Below are 21,688 nucleotides of genomic sequence, written 5' to 3' on the forward strand. Positions count from 1 at the left end.
TCCTCGAAGAACTCTTTAGTCTCAGAATCAGCGGTCAAGACCTCTCCCAAGAGCCAAGTCAGGTGGATGTCTGTTATGATCAGAGCTCTTTCCCCAGAAATTATCGGCAGGTATCCATCAAGCATCAGAAAATCCATCAGGCTTTTGAAAATATTCTCCTGATCGAGTGCGTCGAGCCATTCCTGGACAGCTGAATCCTTGGCAGCCTAGATACCGAAGACATCAAACGAATCGAGAAAATATTGCGGAAACGTTTATTTACCAAAACCTGAAGATATTCGAAAGTTCCGCTGCGTTCGATCATCACAGGTGGAATTCCCGATTTGATCAAGTCCGAGAGGGTGTCGATGCAATTGTAACTTTCCGCCGTGAACTCGGTACACAAGAAACAACCCAAGAAAAACAGGATGAAAGTCACTCCGATAAGCCAGGACAAAGTTAACAGACGAGAAGTAATGTGGGGCAAAATGCTAGAAATCGCTATAGAAAAAGTTATCCAATTATGTAATTTTTCGAAATGCAAAGAACTGTCTAAGAGCCTACCAGTCCCCTCTCTCAAATGAGATCCTCCAAGGAGAATGTGTAAGAGGCGAGACTTGGAGTCAGACTAAATGAACAAAGTAGTCCCCCGTTCCTAAAACGATACTGTGCCGTTTCCCAGTTAACATGGTCACCGCTACTCCCTAACGGCAAGAGAGCGTAAGTTCTCGCGCTTGCGTTGAAGCCTTCTTGCTCTAGTCTCTTGAGTAGGGACAAAAATAAATAGGGGAAAGTGTCGGACTCTCTCCTTCGTCTGTGACATGCATTTGGAGGGGTGAATGCATACTCGCGAAATCTGTTTCATCCCCCTCGCCCATTCACCACGTACCTAAGACAATTTGTGATATTGCGCGTGAAGAAATAGTGCGGTTTCATTTTACATTAGCTGCTTTTGACATAGGCTAACCGTGGCCACTGCAGTTTATCGCCACAATTTAATTTGATGATGTACATGATTGTATTAATTTAGTTTGTTAATATAGATGTTATTTACCAATTCGGGGTAGGATCGCCAGCTGAAAAAGCCAGCTCCTAATCCCTTAGACCAAAGAGAATATACCAAGAGGAGCAGAAACTTTGTAAATAGGGACCGGCCCTGAATTTGGAGAAACTAGTTCCGGTTGTTCACGTGATCTTGTCATCAGCTTAAAAATTACCTTTTGTACGTCAACTGTCAACCCAAAAATAAGCAGCCGACATAATGTAATCAATAAAAGGCGTCGCTGCTAAGCCAATCAACAAAAACCGGATCTAGTTACTCCAAAACCGTGGCCTGGAGTTTCAAAAGCCTTGTGAAAGACTAAACCTTCTGCTCCTCTTGGTATATTCTCTTTGCTTAGACTAAGCCAGGGTACCGAGAACGAAATGCTCTTGCCCCTAGCGAAGTCTCCTCCGTACGGGAGCTCTCCGCGTACCGTCGCGTTCACGGGTCGAACATCTCCGTCCGTCCAAGGCTTAGTTTCCTACGGCCTATTGTCATTGTATATTTTCCGCTTATCGTTAATAAAATTGTAAAGTTAAAGTTAGAAACTCCGTCTCGGTACTAATTCCTACGTAACAATATTGATGTTATTTACTAATAGAAAAACGTTTTAGCTTATAATGACAACCCAGGGCCCAAGTTTAAACGAAATTCTAAAGGATTTTAACGATGAGTATTTTTGAATTAAATGATGATTCAAGAACATCTGGGGCATTTTTAATTTAATTTCGGCGTGCTAGCGATTTAAACAAACTTTAACCTCGTTCAAACGCGAAAAAATCACTAAAGAAAATAGAACAGAGCGCGCAGGTTGTGACTCTTCCTTGAGATACGCCTATGCCAAATTCTCCCGTTTGGTGGCGTACGAGCGTTATTTTCGGGAAGAATGACATCATCAACTACAAATCTGATTGGTTGATACCATTTCGCGCGCTCGAGCGTTTCGAAATGCATGTCAAGCTAAGGTAAAGGCAGGAAAATTTGGCAGTCCGACACTTTCCCCTATTTATTTTTGGTAGGGATGTGAAAAACCGCCCGGTTTAACCGAAAACCCGTTTTTTTCAATTCCGGAGCACCGGTTTTTTCAGGTTTTTAATTCTTTGGTTTTAATCGGTTTTTTTATATGAAAACCGAAAACCGAATCAGTTTCATTTTTAATTCACAAAATTAAAAGTTTTCGTTTTTCGTCACTTATTACTTAGCTTCGGTTGACTACTAGCAATCCACCGCCATGGAGACATATCAAAGAAGACATAGATGCGTGTAATGCAATTTTAAAGGAACCTTCCTTCTCAGTCCAAGAAAATTACTCCATTTGTGGAGTAATTTTCCATTGGCATATAGTAGAATACCAATGGAAATCGGTACTAATATTTGGTCTTTGAGTTTACGTTGGAGTATACCATTTTTCAACAGTTATCATAAACGGCCGTATAAAAACCGGTTTTATGAAAAACCGGGTTTTTGGTCCAGTTTTTAGGATCGGTTAAACCGGCCATTAAAATTAATCGGTTAACCGAAAACCGGATTTTTTCTGGGAAGTTGACATCCCTACTCTTGAGTCCGTTTTATACCTCCCCCTTTCCAGAACGAGTCTCCCCTCATATACATCCTCCTTGGATCCTCTTATAAAGCGGGCTCGCGCAACGATCAATATGGTGTACAACCCAAACCTATTGTAAAATAGGCCTTTCCGTAAAAAATTCTCGATAAAAGGTCCGACAGCAGTTAATTCGAGTCAGTTCAATTCTAGTAGCTGGAAATCACACCAAATTTACTCGCGCAGTCGCCCTCTATGGCGTACTTATGATGGACTCTTCCTAAGATTTAACGTCGTAGTAGTATTTTTGTACTTTCGAGTTTCGAATTGCTATTAGTTAATATTTATACTTAATTTCGTAAAATATACCGAGTGTAAATATTGTCTACAGATACGTTTATAACGGTTTTAAAAATTGCTAAGCCTAACTATATCCCAAAAATCCTGCGTCAGACGGCGGCAGCTGACGTAGCAGTGACGTTTATCTGGTTGATATGCGCGTGCGCGGGACCTTTTAAACAAGATGCCCCGGGCTCAGAAACCTTTTCGGAAAGGCCTATTGCAATTTTGCAAACAGTTGAAACAACCTACTTACGTTCAGCACACAGGAGCGACGCGTTTTCCCAGACGTATTGCAGGGCTTCTCGAGCCACTTTCTTGACAAAAGTATTGTTGGACAATAATTTGTATTTGTTCATTACTATCGAATGAACAACGAGCAAAAACGACAGCAGGATGACGGTTAATGCCGTTAAAATTGCCACCTTTAATTAAACCAAAAACGAATCCATGATTGAAACTGTAACTGAACGAAAATTACCTTAGTGTCCATATTTAGGAAGGATGACGAAGTTATCAAGACTCTCTTCGGGGCGGCGGATACGATAATCATCTTAGAACTTCCAAAAGGCAAAGACGGACTGAAATATTCCTGTCGGCCATCAAAAAATGACAACGGCATGGGAAACATTACACAGTGAACATTCTAAACCCCGGAGAAAATTTATGTAGAAATGATTTGTACTTCGACGCCACTTCTATATTAGCAGAAACATTACTTACGTTTGCTACTTTAGGTTCAGAATAAATTCTAATAAACTCATAAAAATTAAATTTATTGCCTTCGAATATTGCCCTGGAAGTAATGGATAAAATGAAGTTTCAAAATCGTGCTAAAATGGTCATAAGTTAGTCATTCGCATCTGATAAATAATTTATCAGAAAAGATGACAAATACGTTGACCAGTGAGCACGTATGAGGAGACTCGGAGGGACCAATTCTCTGTCAGCCCCTCTTTCTAACCGATATCGCGCTGTGGCTTGGTATCAGAGTTTCGCACATGCACAATCGCCGCAACAGAGAGGGGAAAAAACCAGAGAAGTTTGTTTACGGCCTTTATTCTTAACAGATCACGTGAAGTCTGGCTCCTCGGCTGTGCACCGAGGTAGGTGCACGTGGGAGAGATATGGGGCTGTGCCGTTCCCCCTTTTATCTTTGACTCTCTTCATTCGTGTTCACTGATTTGACCGAGCGAGTGAGAATTACAATCGTCTGTAAACGAATTTTATAAACACTAGTTTCTGATATATGATAATATACATTGAGTGTTGCCATACCTCAGCTTACTAATTTCATTCTTGTGCTTTTGCGCAAAACTAGTGCATTAAAACAATTCATTCTCTCTCGGCCAACAATGGAACCAAATTTCAAGTTCAACGAAGATTACTTTATGTTGAAGGATCTTTTTATATAATCCGCTGTGCTTTCGTACCGCGACACTTGATTCGCCATCTCCCACGTTTCCTGACAAGAAATTAAAGTATAATACAGTCTTGATTTAATAAATCAATTTGATCTGCCTCCACATATTGGTAAACTCACCGTAATTGTCGTATAATTTATGGGAGTCTCGTTGGCATACCTATAATAATTGACGTATTGTTCAAATAAACAAAAGTGTGTAGATATAAAAACGTAAAGTACACTTCATTAACAATTCCGTGTCTTTGGTTAAAGACGGCATGTAGACTGAGAATCAAACTGCCTTCCACTCAACCGCCTATAAGAACTACCCAATCAGGGAAGAGCTTATTGAAGTCATTGATTTGTAGCAAGTTGTACATGATGCTGGCGTTCCAAACGTTAAAGGGACTATAAAATTGTCGGCGAGACGTTGAATTTCATTTTTTGAAAACGTCACCCGAAAGCCTCCCTTTCAATCATTAGTGTGAAGTCTCTCTCGTGAATAGTTTTGAGCCATCCCGCTTCGGCGTTTCCCCAGTCTTCCCTCCCCCCGCCGAGAGTTCGAGACCCCCGCTGCATTAGCTAGAAGGAAAGTCTGCTTAACCCCGGGGAATTGATAGGTCAGTAACGACTTTTTCAAAATAAAAACCAACGGCATTACTTTACAGACCCTTTAATTTTTGGTACTAGAGCTAGCATCCGGTACTTTACGAGCCTATTCGTATACGGGTCGCAGAGAGGGGTTGACACTATTCTGGAATAAAGTAGACTTCTCATATTACACTGTGCGAGCAAGTTTAAATTTTTTACTTTTATATCTAGGGTCAGCTGCCCTAATTTGGAACAGCTCTAATTTGGAACACTTTTCTTAAAATCGTCATAACTTAGTTTGAGAGCTTCAAATGAATATTTTAAGGGCTCATTTGGAAGAATGAACATCCCTCTATCCATAAAACACGGCCACAAGACTCTATCATAAATTCCAGAGAAGATACAAGCGTAATTAGACAACCTCATATTTTGCATAATTTATTTTTTCCAAAATGAAGGGAAAGTTCTCCCATGCACGGGCCACTAAACTAAGAGGACATTACAGCTCTAGCTTTGCCTATACAAACGGTTTGCCTCTTCAAAGAAACGGGCATCTATGTAAGTTAGGAGGGAAAAATGGGGTCGAACCGGAACGTGTAACACGTACCGCAACGCCACCTTCCGTACAATAGACTAATTACTCTGCCAGTCTGTCTTCTGCTACTATTATAATAGCTTTAGGCCTGTCTCTCTTTTTAGTTTTGACGTTTACTTCTTAATTTAACTCTATTATTTATAATGGGTGTAAAGAATTGTGTATTCCCTAACTGCGACATCGATAGTCGCTACAGCACTAAGCCTCATATGCAAGGAGTTCGGTTTATACCCTTCCCAAATATAAAACTAAACAAGTATATTGCATTCAATGGGTAAACTGGCTAGCAAAGTATAAGAACGGATTTACAGTAGATGACATTGGACCTAATACGTACCTGTGTTCTAAACATTTAAAAGACGATGGTTTTCAAAGTAAGCTATGCCTTAAAAACACAGATGGTAATCTTTACTCAATACTACTTGTACAGTCTGTTAGAAAAGTCTTTGCCCGTTGATTTTTTTTCCGAAAATTTTGAATAATTCAAAAACCGTTGATCACAGAGAATTGATATTTGACAATATGATAAATAATTTAGTTTTCCATCAAATGAGACCAAATTTGATGTCGTAGGTCGAAGCACGTGCTAAAAAAAGCGAATTTTTCGAAAATCTGAAAAGGTTCAACTTTTTAAATAATAGTTTTTGAAAAATATAAATGGGATTTTCGTTATCAGGGGGGTCAATTTATATTCAGAAAGTGTCTTCAATTTCCTTGTATCTTTAATATTTCGCAAGATATTTCAATTTGTTTAAATTTATAAAATTGAGAACCCTCTAAGTTCCACAAAAAGTGAAAATGAAAACCGTTTACCCAAATATCTAGAACATCCCATATAGAGTATTTCTACCTATCTTTTTGTTGATATGACGAATTAGTAAGTTCCAGCTAACTTTAACTTTTCATTATGTTTAAAGGGATACATAAATGTTCTAATTTTAAGAATTTAGTCTTTCTCTTCAATATTACCTGGCCGTTGTAAATGTCACAAGGAATTTTTTTAAATGTAAAGACTACTTTCCCATTGGTTTAGTAGCAGGGCCTGAAATAAGGTAAAATTATTACTTAACGTGTGTCCAGTAACCCCTCCTTTGACTGGAAAATATATAGAACCCTGTCCTCCGAAGTGTCCAAAAATAGTGTCGAAACCTAATAGTCAAGCTATCTCAACTTCGGAAATATTTATCGGTCAAAATGTGAAGTGACCTTAATTTTTTTTAAAAAAATACGGGGCATTTTCAAATTTAATTGGACAATGTCCTGTGTCCTGTGCTTATTCCCGGCCCTGTTTAGTAGTGTTTACCTGTTTGGATTAAATCTCGTAATCTAAGCTGCTGTTAATGACCGAGCTTCACGATATTTTGACTTCACCATGAATAATCAGAACGGTTGGTCTTCTCAAGCCAAATATAACCCATAAGGTGAAGGTTCATAAGTAGCTGAGATCTTATATTTGAAAAGTTAGTTTGTATTTTAGTTTATTTAGTCTTTATGCACAGTCACGGTTAGTTACCCAATTTGACCACTGACAATAGAGGATGACTTCACATGTGGATTAGCTGAGGCTGGGTCTACGAATGTCTAGTTATTCACTCCCTTAGGAACGTAGTATTATAGACCCGCAACATATTAGTTTTATGAATAAACCCTGTTTAAGCATTATTATTTTGAATTTGAGAATTGTCAAACACCTGGTTTAAGTCAACTTATACACCCGAACAACGCCGCGTAGCTGACTAGTTTGAAATCCTTACACACCACACTAACTTCTTCATAGAAATAATGTTTAAATTTACGATTGCTGTGACGTTCAATTTCTGAATGTCTTGTATGGGTCATGAGTGAAAACAGTATTTTCAAATGATCATTGGTATGAAATTTCGGGCTTTTCTATTGCCAGGCCTATCGTAACATTGTTAGTCCGACAGCAGTTACCACAAATACAAGTGGATTTTTAGTTCCGAATCTTATATTTACACTGAAAACAATTAGCGTGCTTTCGGCATTCAAAAATGATGGCGACCGTTCAATTCTGAACAAACCTCTATTGACGAATTCAGATTTAACCAGAAAAATTCAATTTTGAACAAGGACTGTTTTACGCGTTCAAAACTAACCACTAGCATTCATTTTTGAACAGCTTATATATTACCACTCAAAAAAGAATCTTTATTCCATTCAATTTTGAATAACTGCCTTGCGCTAATGAAACGTTCAGACATGGTCGTTTAGGCGTTCTAATAGGATTGTATTAGTATTCAAACTAGAGCGTTTTAGGCGTTCAAATAAGAACATTTTGGCGTTCAAATGAGATTGTTTTTCGTGTTCTAACAAGAGTGTTTTTGGCTTTAAAACAAGAGCATTATGGGCGTTCAAAGGTGACTGTTTTTGATATTCAAATGAGACCGTTTTTTGCTTTTTAACGAGAGCGTTATGAGTGTTCACACGGGAGCTTTTTTCTGTTCAAAAGAGAGCTTTTCGGGCGTTCACGGGAGCAATTCTTGGCGAGTTTTTTGGGTGTAATATTTACAATGGTAAAAATCCAGGTTCATTTTATCAAATTTTAATATTATAATTCAACAAATCATTTTTATTATATTTTGATGTTCAAGAACATAATAACTTGCCAATTATTCATTACCATTATATTATTTTCTTGGCTCAGACTAATGATTTTTTCAGGAACACAAGCACACACAGAGTCAAATTACGAAATATTATTAGAAAATGGAGGTTAAACCTAAACTAATTTACTTGCTTAACTGGGTGATTAATTACATAACTAAGTTTGATAGGCGATCGTCCTCTCTAAATAATCGTGAAAACTACTAGCTAAGTTTATATACAATAAACACCTGCCTTTTTCAAAATTTGTCTTGTTTTGTAGGTCAGGTCAGGTTGAGTTAGGCTTAGGTTAGGTAAGACTTAGTTTAGGTTAGGTGTCTTTAATACCTACGGTTCCAAATTTAAGCATTGATTCTCTTAATACTAGACGCGTGCATATGCACACATCCAATAAATGCTATAAATTGAATTTTTACCTCTCCGGGTGACGTATGTCACGGAGAGGTTCAAATTTCGACGTGTCTGTCTGTCACACCCCAGGGGACCGCGTTCGCAGTTGGAAAATCGGGGTAAATGTGTTCTCAATTTCCAAGCCTGAAATTTGGAAAATTGTATTCCACTTATAATGGCTATTACTCCATTGTCTGTCCAACACCATTATTCTCTTGTGTTTTGTCCATCCCACATGGACACCAATTTGTACTCACTGTCTTCTAAACACCACCATCATCCGGTCTTTTGTCCATCCCACATGGACACCAGTCTGTACTCACTGGCTTCTAAATACCACCATCAACCGGTCTTTTGCCCATCCCATATGGACACCAGTCTGTATATACTTTCTTCTATCTCCATCATCATCGTTAACGTTAAGACAAAAGCGGCGATCGGCTATGGTTACGAGAATCGTCTAGCCTCCCAATGGCGGGGTCTTCCTCCAAAGGTTCACGCAATTGCGATGTTCTTATCCACAGCTGCGATTCGAGTCCTTTATATACTACCTATTTGAGTAAGGCAAAGCAGCAGTCGTATGCTTCATTTCAAACGTCAATATTAGTCAAGTCTCTCAAGAATGATTAATTGTTCTTTTTTAAAACGATGTAACGCTCAATAAGGCGAACAACTAACGAAGAAAATGTTTAATATTAAGTGTATTTATTTTAGTATTTAAGATAATCTTGTTTCTCAAATTAAAGTTAATACGAAAATGGTTAAAAAGCAGTCTATGTCAATGTCTGTGTGTGTCCGTCCGTTGTTACACTAGTGCGCCGCTTTAGCAGTTTGTTTTGTGTTGATGTGTTAAGAAATCCTACAGAACCTTAACATTAAATTTTTTCATAATATAAAGTGAATATGTGGAAATATTTTTCGTAATTACGGTGCCTTTAGTAGTTTTGTAGCTTTAAAGCTCTGTTTCATTTTGATATTCCAAGGATATTTTCTATTATTATTATTTGAAATGGCTGTTTATATATTACTTAAGTTATACTACATATACAATAATCCTTGCTATAGTGATCACAAAAAGAAAGCTAAGGCCTAGAATCAGTCGGGTAATTCAAGGATTATCAGTAATTAGCTTAGTGAACCAAAGAGGAAGTAATTGAGACCCGAGATTTAGTAAATTATGGGTTCTGATTTTCTTGTCTGTATTGAAGAGACATTAACGGTTCAGTGTGAACCGAAAGTTAAGTACACGTTTAAATAAGGTCTAGTTTTTAAAATAGATGTAAGCACCATGGTGGCAATTAGATCATTGAAAGGGCTTATCGTAATCGGGTTGTAGCTTCGGAGTTTTCTTTCTTATTGTGGTGCATATTGACTTTCATTGCGTCTAACCACAAATCAGCTTTGGTGACAATTAACGTTAAAACCCCCGTTGGCAAACTAAGAATATATATGAGGTGAAACGAGACAATAGTGTTTATACTGCAAAACCAGTTGTGAATGTAGTTATGAGAATACAGGGTTAAAAGTTGAGGCGTAGACAACTGGGCCTTTTAAAACGCATAAAGACTATATTTCTCCCAAAAGTTATGCACTTAAATTCCTGTTTTTTCCCCATTGACTGATTTCATGTGTCCAAGGCACATTCTTAATGGATGTAAAATGTCATCTGCTTTACTATATATCCTCTATGCTTGGAATACTGCTTTAAGCTTAGTTCCCACTTGACCGAAAAAACGACGGAAACACGGCGTAAGTACCTCTTCGGTAAAACATCTTCCGCCTAACGTGACCGAAACAGCTTTCGGTCGAACAGAATTGGTGTTCTATTTTTGAAGCAGAGGCCGACGTAAAATTATTTTCATAGCCAATCAAAATTCGTTTCGGGTTAAAGCTTCTGCTGACGTAATAATAGGGGAGTTCTTTATCGCCGCTTCGAGTTTTTTTTTTTCACCTCGCCAGTCGCCATTGCCACCTTTACATGTTATGAACTTTTGAGTTTGAATTCTCTAATCGGATTTGATCGCTAGTCGATATTGCCGTGTTTGTATGTAATAAACCTTTGATTTGAATCTCTGACCTTAATTTGGTAGAAGTAAGCTCCATAATTAAGATACCATCAAGGGAAAATCAAAGGCCAAGGCTTAAGTTCTTCCAACTCGTGCCACGTGACCCTGCCGACCGCACCTTTTGGTCTGAATTCGGTCGTATGTGTGAACCGAACTAAAATCTTGCCGTCGAAGGCCTGCGTAAAACTCAATTTTTTGACGCAGCGCTAAGGTTTTCGGTCGTCATTTTCGGTCAAGAGGGAACCTAGCTTTTATAATTCGTAAATTTTTACATCTAAAAAAGAGAGATATAATTCTATATCTAGGTAAATAAGTTTGTAAGTAGTCCTCTTGACTCAGAGAGGTAATATTTTGGTTTTTCCAACTTGGTTTTTTAATAATAAGAAATTTTTAAAAATAAAATATTTGCTGATGTCTTTTATATGGGCAGTGTATTACGTACTCGTTTTATGTTCAAAATTCTTTGCAGTGTTATGTGATGCATATGACTTAAAAATGAAAATAAATATCAAGAAATGTTTTTATAAAGGTGCATTGCTTTAATTTAAAATTATTTGGTTCTAGTGAACTATCTATTTTGCTAAATATTTTACAAAATAATTGGGTTTAGTGCTCATTTTATCTAGCCACTCAATCGTTATAAGTTAAGTAGATTTTTGCAGGACAAGATAGAATCTTTCCGTCCCCGGGAATTAGTAATTTAATATCACTGGGAACATTTAACCCAAGATGTTTGTCCCATTTGATGAATCAGACAATTTGCGGCGTCGGTCGTCAGAATGGGAGGAAAGCGGTTAACTACTATAGTCAAATCAACTTGAAATGCTGTAAATAGGGTACTAAAATGAGGTAAATTAGGTGAATAGAGGCTTAGATTAGGGTATTAATACGGGCAAATAATATTTGACCATGGCGTGAATGGATCACACCAAAATCGTTCTCGTTAAATTGTTAATGCAATCGTATTATAACGCGATACAGTTACGTATGAATGCCAATTCGTTCTCGTTTGAACGCCAAAAGCGCTTACATGAGAACGCCAAAATCGCTTACCTTTGAACGCCAAACACGATCTCGTTTGAACGCCAAACACGATCTCGTTTGAACGCCAAACACGATCTCGTTTGAGCGCCAAACACGATCTCGTTTGAACGCCAAACACGATCTCGTTTGAACGCCAAACACGATCTCGTTTGAACGCCAAACACAATCTCGTTTGAACGCCAAACACAATCTCGTTTGAACGCCAAACACGATCTCGTTTGAACGCCAAACACGACCTCGTTTGAACGCAAAACACGATCTCGTTTGAACACCAAACACGATCTCGTTTGAACGCCAAACACGACCTCGTTTGAACGCCAAACACTATCTCGTTTGAACGCCAAACACGACCTCGTTTGAACGCAAAACACGATCTCGTTTGAACACCAAACACGACCTCGTTTGAACGCCAAACACGACCTCGTTTGAACGCCAAAACGCTCCCGTTTAAATGCTAGTGCAATCATATTTGAATGCCAAAATGGCCTAATCTGAATGCTTCGTTAGCGTGAATTTTTGAATATCAATATTAGCGTTCAAATATGAACATTTCGTTAACGTGTACAATTGAATACCACTTTATGCGGTAAAATTTGATTGCTAAGGCGTACCACCACAGTGGCAAGGTATTGAACGCTGAAACATTCAATTTCGAATGTTCTTTTTTTACTGTGTACTTCGAAACGGTATACGGACTAAATACCCTTAAGACCGAAACCCCAGGTCATAATCCTCACTATTAAAAAAAAAAATAAAACACCCCTCCTTAGACAAAATCCCCGGTCGTTTTCCCGCATTCTCAAGGCAAAATCCTCTGGTCCGTTTTGCCTATCCTAGAAGAGAGTAAACCCCCATTCTCTAGGCAAAATCCCGGGTCATTTTCCCTCATCCTAGAAGAACGCAAAGCCCCCATTCTCAAGGCAAAATCCCCGGTCATTTTCCCTCATCCTAGAAGAACGCAAAGCCCCCCCCCCATTCTCAAGGCAAAATCCCCCGGTCATTTTCCCTCATCCTAGAAGAACGCAAAGCCCCCATTCTCAAGGCAAAATCCCCGGTCATTTTCCCTCATCCTAGAAGAACGCAAAGCCCCCCCCCCATTCTCGAGGCAAAATCTCCCGGTCATTTTCCCTCTTCCTAGAAGAAAGTAAAGGCCCCCCCATTCTCAAGGCAAAATCCCCCGGTCATTTTCCCTCATCCTAGAAGAAAGTAAAGCCCCCCATTCTCAAGGCAAAATCCCCGGTCATTTTCCCCCATTCTCAAGGCAAAATCCTCTGGTCCGTTTCGACTATCCTAGAGAGAGTAAACCCCCCATTCTCTAGGCAAAATCCCCCTGTCATTTTCCCTCATCCTAGAAGAATTCAAAGCCCGCCATTCCCAAGGCAAAATCCCCCGGTCATGTTCCCTCATCCTAGAAGAAAGTAAAGCCCTCCCCCCATTCTCAAGGCAAAATCCCCCGGTCAGTTTCCCTCATCCTAGAAGAAAGTAAAGCCCTCCCTTCATTCTCAAGGCCAAATCCACTGGTCATTTTCCCTCATCCTAGAAGAAAGTAAAGCCCCCATTCTCAAGGCAAAATCCCCGGTCATTTTCCCTCATCCTAGAAGAAAGTAAAGCCTTCCCCCCATTCTCGACGCCAAATCCCCTGGTCATTTTCCCTCATCCTAGAAGAAAGTAAAGCCCCCCATTCTCAAGGCAAAATCCCCCGGTCATTTTCCCGCTATCCTAGAAACACCTCACATGGATAGACTATTGGATTTCTAGCTTACGTTTTCAGTGTTACTTTTGCCAATTAATACTAAAAAAATTCCTTTTTATATAAAAAGATTTTATTATCATAAGTAATTATGTGTTGAACTCCTGAAGGTTTTGAAATATGTTGAGCGCCAATAAATTTATAAAAGAGGCAAACAAGACAGAGACTGCGGCAGTTATAATAAACGTCCTGCATGGTTCTTGTGCCGAAATTACCAAGATCTACTTAACATACTTTAGAAATTTTTAGTTCAATAGCTCAACTCGGCTCGCATTTTTGCTTGATAAAAACACTGAAACTAATGAATATTTTTCAAAATTTTTCAAAACTGAGTTGAACTACTGCTGACCAAAGGTTCTCAACCGGGTTCAAATCGGGAGACTTGGAAGGCCAGTTCAACGTCTGTATTCTTTCACCGTTCAAGAAGGCCGTTACGACCCTGGCAGTGTGCGCTGGACAGTTGTCTTTCATGAAATGGAAACTGAAAACCAAAAATATTTATAAAACCTCATGGTCCTTCGGCGAAAACAGTAAATTAATAATACTCTGCTGCATGTTCCGATTCGAAAATTGCGGCTGCCGATGGAATCATGGCTTCCGGCAAAACGTTTATGTAAGCGTTACCGGTCGACCTGCCCTGGATATGGTGGAGGATTCCGGCTTGATTGCTTCCCAAGCAACACCACTGAAGCGGCCACTCGTCTTAGTCTCTTCTATGTTCCGATGTTGCGCTCTTTGGGATTTTTTTCCCTCATCCTAGAAGAAAGTAAAGCTCTCCCCCCATTCTCAAGGCCAAATCCCCGGTCATTTTCCCTCATCCTAGAAGAACGCAAAGCACCCCCATTCTCAAGGCAAAATCCCCCGGTCATGTTCCCTCATCCTAGAAGAAAGTAAAGCCCTCCCCCCATTCTCAAGGCCAAATCCCCGGTCATTTTCCCTCATCCTAGAAGAACGCAAAGCACCCCCATTCTCAAGGCAAAATCCCCCGGTCATGTTCCCTCATCCTAGAAGAAAGTAAAGCCCTCCCCCCATTCTCAAGGCAAAATCCTCCGGTCATTTTCCCTCATCCTAGAAGAAAGTAAAGCCCTCCCCCCATTCTCAAGGCAAAATCCCCCGGTCATTTTCCCTCATCCTAGAAGAACGCAAAGCCCCCCCCCCCATTCTCAAGGCAAAATCCCCCGGTCATTTTCCCTCATCCTAGAAGAAAGTAAAGCACCCCCATTCTCAAGGCAAAATCCCCCGGTCATGTTCCCTCATCCTAGAAGAAAGTAAAGCCCTCCCCCCATTCTCAAGGCCAAATCCCCGGTCATTTTCCCTCATCCTAGAAGAACGCAAAGCACCCCCATTCTCAAGGCAAAATCCCCCGGTCATGTTCCCTCATCCTAGAAGAAAGTAAAGCCCTCCCCCCATTCTCAAGGCAAAATCCCCCGGTCATTTTCCCTCATCCTAGAAGAAAGTAAAGCCCTCCCCCCATTCTCAAGGCAAAATCCCCCGGTCATTTTCCCTCATCCTAGAAGAACGCAAAGCCCCCCCCCATTCTCAAGGCAAAATCCCCCGGTCATTTTCCCTCATCCTAGAAGAAAGTAAAGCCCTTCCCCCATTCTCAAGGCAAAATCCCCCGGTCATTTTCCCTCATCCTAGAAGAAAGTAAAGCCTTCTTCCCATTCTCGACGCCAAATCCCCTGGTCATTTTCCCTCATCCTAGAAGAAAGTAAAGCCTTCTTCCCATTCTCGACGCCAAATCCCCTGGTCATTTTCCCTCATCCTAGAAGAAAGTAAAGCCCCCCATTCTCAAGGCAAAATCCCCCGGTCATTTTCCCGCTATCCTAGAAACACCTCACATGGATAGACTATTGGATTTCTAGCTTACGTTTTCAGTGTTACTTTTGCCAATTAATACTAAAAAAATTCCTTTTTATATAAAAAGATTTTATTATCATAAGTAATTATGTGTTGAACTCCTGAAGGTTTTGAAATATGTTGAGCGCCAATAAATTTATAAAAGAGGCAAACAAGACAGAGACTGCGGCAGTTATAATAAACGTCCTGCATGGTTCTTGTGCCGAAATTACCAAGATCTACTTAACATACTTTAGAAATTTTTAGTTCAATAGCTCAACTCGGCTCGCATTTTTGCTTGATAAAAACACTGAAACTAATGAATATTTTTCAAAATTTTTCAAAACTGAGTTGAACTACTGCTGACCAAAGGTTCTCAACCGGGTTCAAATCGGGAGACTTGGAAGGCCAGTTCAACGTCTGTATTCTTTCACCGTTCAAGAAGGCCGTTACGACCCTGGCAGTGTGCGCTGGACAGTTGTCTTTCATGAAATGGAAACTGAAAACCAAAAATATTTATAAAACCTCATGGTCCTTCGGCGAAAACAGTAAATTAATAATACTCTGCTGCATGTTCCGATTCGAAAATTGCGGCTGCCGATGGAATCATGGCTTCCGGCAAAACGTTTATGTAAGCGTTACCGGTCGACCTGCCCTGGATATGGTGGAGGATTCCGGCTTGATTGCTTCCCAAGCAACACCACTGAAGCGGCCACTCGTCTTAGTCTCTTCTATGTTCCGATGTTGCGCTCTTTGGGAGCGAAAGAAGAGCTCTGGAAGGTCTAAAATGGATATCTCAAATTGAGCGTTTAAACGCTTATTGAAAAACAACTACTATATAATACTTTTTCGTGAGAAAAGAGAATATATTTCTCCAAAGATTCTCTTGGCCAAGTCAACAACTCTCGACAAAACTCCATTCGCTCTCGTCTGTGTGGGTTTATTTCATCGTGGTTCAATTAGTATTTTCGTTGTAAATAGCCAATACTCATTCTGTTAATTCTCGTTGTGAAGGATTTACCACGAGAAGGTAGACCACCGGTATTAAATGATGTCCAGGGACGAAGACTGGCAAGAGAGGCTCTTCGCAGGCCGAAGCTTTCATTTCGAAATATTGGACATACTTGGGAAGACATCACCGGTAGCAGTCTGTCGGTTCCCACCCTGTGGCAAAATATCAATAAACATGGTGTGAGACGACGACGCTCTTTATGTAAACCAATGTTAACGGCAAGGCACAGACGAGAGCGAATGGAGTTTTGTCGAGAGTTGTTGACTTGGCCAAGAGAAACTTTGGAGAAATATATTCTCTTTTCTCACGAAAAAGTTATATATCGTAGTTGTTGTTCAATAAGCGTTTAAACGCTCACTTTGAGATATCCATTTTAGACCTTCCAGAGCTCTTCTTCCGCGCCAATTGTGTCTCTTACTTTCTTCTAGGAAGAGGGAAATGACCGGGAGATCTTGCCTCGAGAATGGGGGGGGCTTTGCGTTCTTCTAGGATGAGGGAAAATGACCGGGGATTTTGCCTTGAGAATGGGGGGGGGGCTTTGCGTTCTTCTTGGATGAGGGAAAATGACCGGGGGATTTTGCCTTGAGAATGGGGGGGGGGCTTTGCGTTCTTCTCGGATGAGGGAAAATGACCGGGGATTTTGCCTTGAGAATGGGGGCTTTGCGTTCTTCTAGGATGAGGGAAAATGACCGGGGGATTTTGCCTTGAGAATGGGGGGGGGCTTTGCGTTCTTCTAGGATGAGGGAAAATGACCGGGGATTTTGCCTTGAGAATGGGGGGGGGCTTTGCGTTCTTCTTGGATGAGGGAAAATGACCGGGGGATTTTGCCTTGAGAATGGGGGGGGGGCTTTGCGTTCTTCTAGGATGAGGGAAAATGACCGGGGATTTTGCCTTGAGAATGGGGGCTTTGCGTTCTTCTAGGATGAGGGAAAATGACCGGGGGATTTTGCCTTGAGAATGGGGGGGGTTTGCGTTCTTCTAGTATGAGGGAAAATGACCGGGGATTTTGCCTTGAGAATAGGGGCTTTGCGTTCTTCTTGGATGAGGGAACATGACCGGGGGATTTTGCCTTGAGAATGGGAGCTTTGCGTTCTTCTAGGATGAGGGAAAATGACCGGGGATTTTGACTAGAGAATGGGGGTTTACTCTCTTCTAGGATAGGCGAAACGGACCAGAGGATTTTGCCTTGAGAATGCGGGAAAACGACCGGGGATTTTGTCTAAGGAGGGGTGTTTTATTTTTTTTAATAGTGAGGATTATGACCTGGGGTTTCGGTCTTAAGGGTATTTAGTATACCGTTTCGAAGTAAATTTAAGACTCGGAACTAAAAATCCACTTGTATTTGTGGTAACTACTGTCGGACTAACAATGTTACGATAGGCCTGGCATTAGAAAAGCCCGAAATTTCATACCAATGATCATTTGAAAATACTGTTTTCACTCATGACCCATACAAGACATTCAGAAATTGAACGTCACAGCAATCGTAAATTTAAACATTATTTCTAGAGATGGGCCGATACCGATACCATATCGGTATCGGTACCGATATTTGGCTTTAACCGATATATCGGTATCGGTTAAAAATGAACCGATATTTCTACCCGATATTTTTTGAAGAAAATTAATACTTATGTTGAGAGTAGATGGCGCCATAAGACCTAAACTCTGAGACAGCACAGTTTTTCATCTATTTTTGGATAACGTAACTAGTGTCTAAAATGGGTTTTTCGTATGAAAAGCCAGTTTTATAGTTTCAAGTACCGAAATTGGATCGAGAATCATCTATAGAGATGGGCCGATACCGATACCATATCGGTATCGGTTTGATATCGGTTTAATCGAAGGATCGGGTAAAATATCGGTATCGGTACGTATCGGTTTCCCAAGTATCGGATCATATCGGTATCGGTTTAAACTGGTATCAGCCCATCTCTAATTATTTCTATGAATAAGTTAGTGTGGTGTGTAAGGATTTCAAACTAGTCAGCTACGCGGCGTTGTTCGGGTGTATAAGTTGACTTAAACCAGGTGTTTGACAATTCTCAAATTCAAAATAATAATGCTTAACCAGGGTTTATTCATAAAACTAATATGTTGCGGGTCTATAATACTACGTTCCTAAGGGAGTGAATAACTAGACATTCGTAGACCCAGCCTCAGCTAATCCACATGTGAAGTCATCCTCTATTGTCAGTGGTCAAATTGGGTAACTAACCGTGACTGTGCATAAAGACTAAATAAACTAAAATACAAACTAACTTTTCAAATATAAGATCTCAGCTACTTATGAACCTTCACCTTATGGGTTATATTTGGCTTGAGAAGACCAACCGTTCTGATTATTCATGGTGAAGTCAAAATATCGTGAAGCTCGGTCATTAACAGCAGCTTAGATTACGAGATTTAATCCAAACAGGTAAACACTACTAAACAGGGCCGGGAATAAGAACAGGACACAGGACATTGTCCAATTAAATTTGAAAATGCCCCGTATTTTTTTTAAAAAAAATTAAGGTCACTTCACATTTTGACCGATAAATATTTCCGAAGTTGAGATAGCTTGACTATTAGGTTTCGACACTATTTTTGGACACTTCGGAGGACAGGGTTCTATATATTTTCCAGTCAAAGGAGGGGTTACTGGACACACGTTAAGTAATAATTTTACCTTATTTCAGGCCCTGCTACTAAACCAATGGGAAAGTAGTCTTTACATTTAAAAAAATTCCTTGTGACATTTACAACGGCCAGGTAATATTGAAGAGAAAGACTAAATTCTTAAAATTAGAACATTTATGTATCCCTTTAAACATAATGAAAAGTTAAAGTTAGCTGGAACTTACTAATTCGTCATATCAACAAAAAGATAGGTAGAAATACCCTATATGGGATGTTCTAGATATCTGGGTAAAGGTTTTCATTTTCACTTTTTGTGGAACTTAGAGGCTTCTCAATTTTATAAATTTAAACAAATTGAAATATCTTGAGAAATATTAAATATACAAGGAAATTGAAGACACTTTCTGAATGTAAATTGACGCCCCTGATAACGAAAATCCTATTTATTTTCTCCAAAAACTAATATTTAAAAAGTTGAACATTTTCAGATTTTCGAAAAATTCGCTTTTTTTAGCACGTGCTTCGACCTACGACTTCAAATTTGGTCTCATTTGATGGAGAACTAAAATATCTATCATATTGTCAAATATCAATTCTCTGTGATCAACGGTTTTTGAATTATTCAAAATTTTCGGAAAAAAGATCAACGGGCAAAGACTTTTCTAACAGACTGTACTGTTTTCCAGCCTCACTCGCCTTGTTACCGAAATGACGTAGTTCCGCTTTTTAAAAACTACCGCAAGAGGCGACACTATAGTAAAAACCGTTTAGCTTGAGCGCCGCCCGATCAGAGCTGAAATGTCCTCTTAGTTTAGTGGCCCGTGTCCCATGGGTCTAGGGAAATAAGCTTTCACGGCCAATGAGAAAAACGTAGGCTTACGAAAACGATTCCATTGAAAACTTCGGATCTTTCTCTTCAAATTAAACACTTTAAACGCCAGGTTAGGCACAAAAATTATTGAGAAAATTCGAATAGAAAATACGTCATCATTTGCCTAAAATGGAACACACCGAAACACGAAAATTTACTCTATCTTTTTACATCCATAACTAATGTTTTACTCACTAAAGGACAACCTAAAGACCTTAGAAGATGCGTTGATTCATTACCTGTTTAATAATTTTGGTCCCGTAAGCGTAGATTAAGATGCGGAAAAGATACGGGAATTATTAGCCCAGTATCCAGATTTAGTCATAAACGTGATGCCAATTTTAGCTGATTTAGCATGTAGCCGAGTGATATTCGGTTTAACTATACTTCCAACACCGTATCATGACTCACTTGATGTAAAATGTAGATTCAACACAGTTACGCCACAAAAACATAACAGTGTAGGTTACATTGATCTAACTTGGTAATTATTTCATTCGAAATACCGTTAGAGTGCATTTAATTTACAATGTTTAACCGTAATAAACTGACAGCGCCAATTTTTGAAGCTTTAAGCAGATGACACTCAGTGCCCTTTAAAATATATGTACAGGTATAAAATGGCAAGCGTTGGTCGCTAGATGGTCGTAGCATCGCTAACAAATTATATTTGCTTATTATTAGTTGCAAAAACTCGGATATTTTCGTATTTAAATTAGGGTGTTCCAAATTAGGACGGGGTGTTCCAATTTAGGACGGACCTTTCCAAGTTAGGGCTGAAATCGACCTTTTTTAAAACCCATTTTGCAGGAAAAGTATGTGTCTTAGCAATCTGAAAATGGGTGCAATCGATCGGCAATGGTTCAAACTTATTGTATTGGTCTGCTTGTTCACTTCAGTAACTTATTTGTTACTGAAAAATCTGACTTTCCAAACAGCTTGAGAAAGAGTTCCAAGATAGGGCTACTAACCATATATACTTTTAAATAAATAATAACAGAAGCCGATTCGGCTTCACACATGAAGTACGTAACATGTGCCTGGGGAAGCTACCTTTGGTGGAAGCCCCGCCATTGGGAGGCTAGACGTTTCTTGTAACCCTAGCCGATTGCCGCGTGTGTCTTAACCTTAAAGGTAGCGTCGGCGAGGTTTATTACCGATCTAGAACGCTAGATGGCGCTCGCGTTGGGGGCGGTGGCCTAAAATTTGAAAAAAGGACCATACTCTACGAGTGGATGAATCGCGTCACGTGGGTTACAAAGACTCTATTTGCCCCTCAACCTGGACTCCACGTATCAATATAAATGAAGCTCGCCTAGAGCGCAAAACCTTGCAGTCCATTTTGCACCCCTTTTCCTCATTCTTTCGTGACAGCGAGGAGCGGTTTTCCTTTTTCGCACCTGGGAACTTCTTTTATTCTTGGAATTTTTCTTTTTTTGTACTATGCTGTTATAGTCATAGCATGAATTTATTTATTAACATGAATATATATGTGTATCATTAGCCTTTCTATCATGTTATTCAGGGATGGGAGGGACCTTTCTATTACATACGCGTTTAACGTCATCGCGGTAGCCAATCAAAATCGAGACACCTGGAAGTTCGAACAGCAGACGACCAGTTTAACAAAATTGTATGAGGGATACAATTTTCGGTTAGGTTCACCAAACTGCGTCAACTGAATATTAAACATGATCGCCAATACGTGAATAAATATCTCAACACGATGTCCGAAAGTGATAGTGATCTTTTAAAGGAAATTATAAAAAGTGCCTGCAATGTTTTTCCTAATCTGAAACTGAAAACTGTTGGTAAAGTGCTAAGCCTTGGCCATTATGAAAATTAATGTAACGGTTGAAAGTAAACTACTAACATTTTAAATCGTGAGAATTGATGATGCTGGTTTTTCCCTGCTGTTGGAGTTAAATTAATTCGGTAGTTGATCAATTTACAAGCATAATTAGCCTTCCGCGTGACA

The 21,688-nt window shown here is 39.7% G+C and overlaps 2 protein-coding genes across 4 annotated transcripts; both read right to left on the reverse strand.

Annotated features, from left to right (window-relative positions):
* Nucleotides 1-323: 323 nt before the first annotated feature.
* On the reverse strand, nt 324-20,374 carry LOC149647041 (uncharacterized). Its single transcript, XM_089849918.1, has 8 exons — nt 19,950-20,374; nt 19,720-19,834; nt 4,444-4,483; nt 4,289-4,365; nt 3,624-3,696; nt 3,382-3,546; nt 3,153-3,325; nt 324-480 (listed from the first exon to the last, which is right to left on the reverse strand). Exons 2-8 carry the CDS (start codon nt 19,731-19,733, stop codon nt 471-473), a joined length of 552 nt encoding a protein of 183 aa, XP_089706044.1. The 5' UTR covers nt 19,734-19,834; nt 19,950-20,374; the 3' UTR covers nt 324-470.
* Nucleotides 14,974-16,735, reverse strand: LOC149647042 (uncharacterized). 3 transcript variants are annotated; one of them, XR_016371781.1, is made up of 5 exons: nt 16,227-16,735; nt 16,051-16,135; nt 15,769-15,987; nt 15,573-15,704; nt 14,974-15,521 (listed from the first exon to the last, which is right to left on the reverse strand). XR_016371781.1 is itself a non-coding variant. In XM_089849684.1 (3 exons), exons 1-3 carry the CDS (start codon nt 16,308-16,310, stop codon nt 15,833-15,835), a joined length of 324 nt encoding a protein of 107 aa, XP_089705810.1. In that variant the 5' UTR covers nt 16,311-16,735; the 3' UTR covers nt 14,974-15,832. The 3 variants fall into 3 exon arrangements, 1 of the variants encoding a protein (XP_089705810.1); XR_016371780.1 differs by having other exon boundaries at nt 14,974-15,704; XM_089849684.1 differs by having other exon boundaries at nt 14,974-15,987.
* Nucleotides 20,375-21,688: the final 1,314 nt, after the last annotated feature.

This window comes from Phalangium opilio, unplaced genomic scaffold, assembly GCF_054372755.1.
Source record: "Phalangium opilio isolate 3A_F unplaced genomic scaffold, DU_Popi_V2 ptg000089l_1, whole genome shotgun sequence".
Classification (NCBI taxonomy): Eukaryota; Metazoa; Arthropoda; class Arachnida; order Opiliones; family Phalangiidae; genus Phalangium; species Phalangium opilio.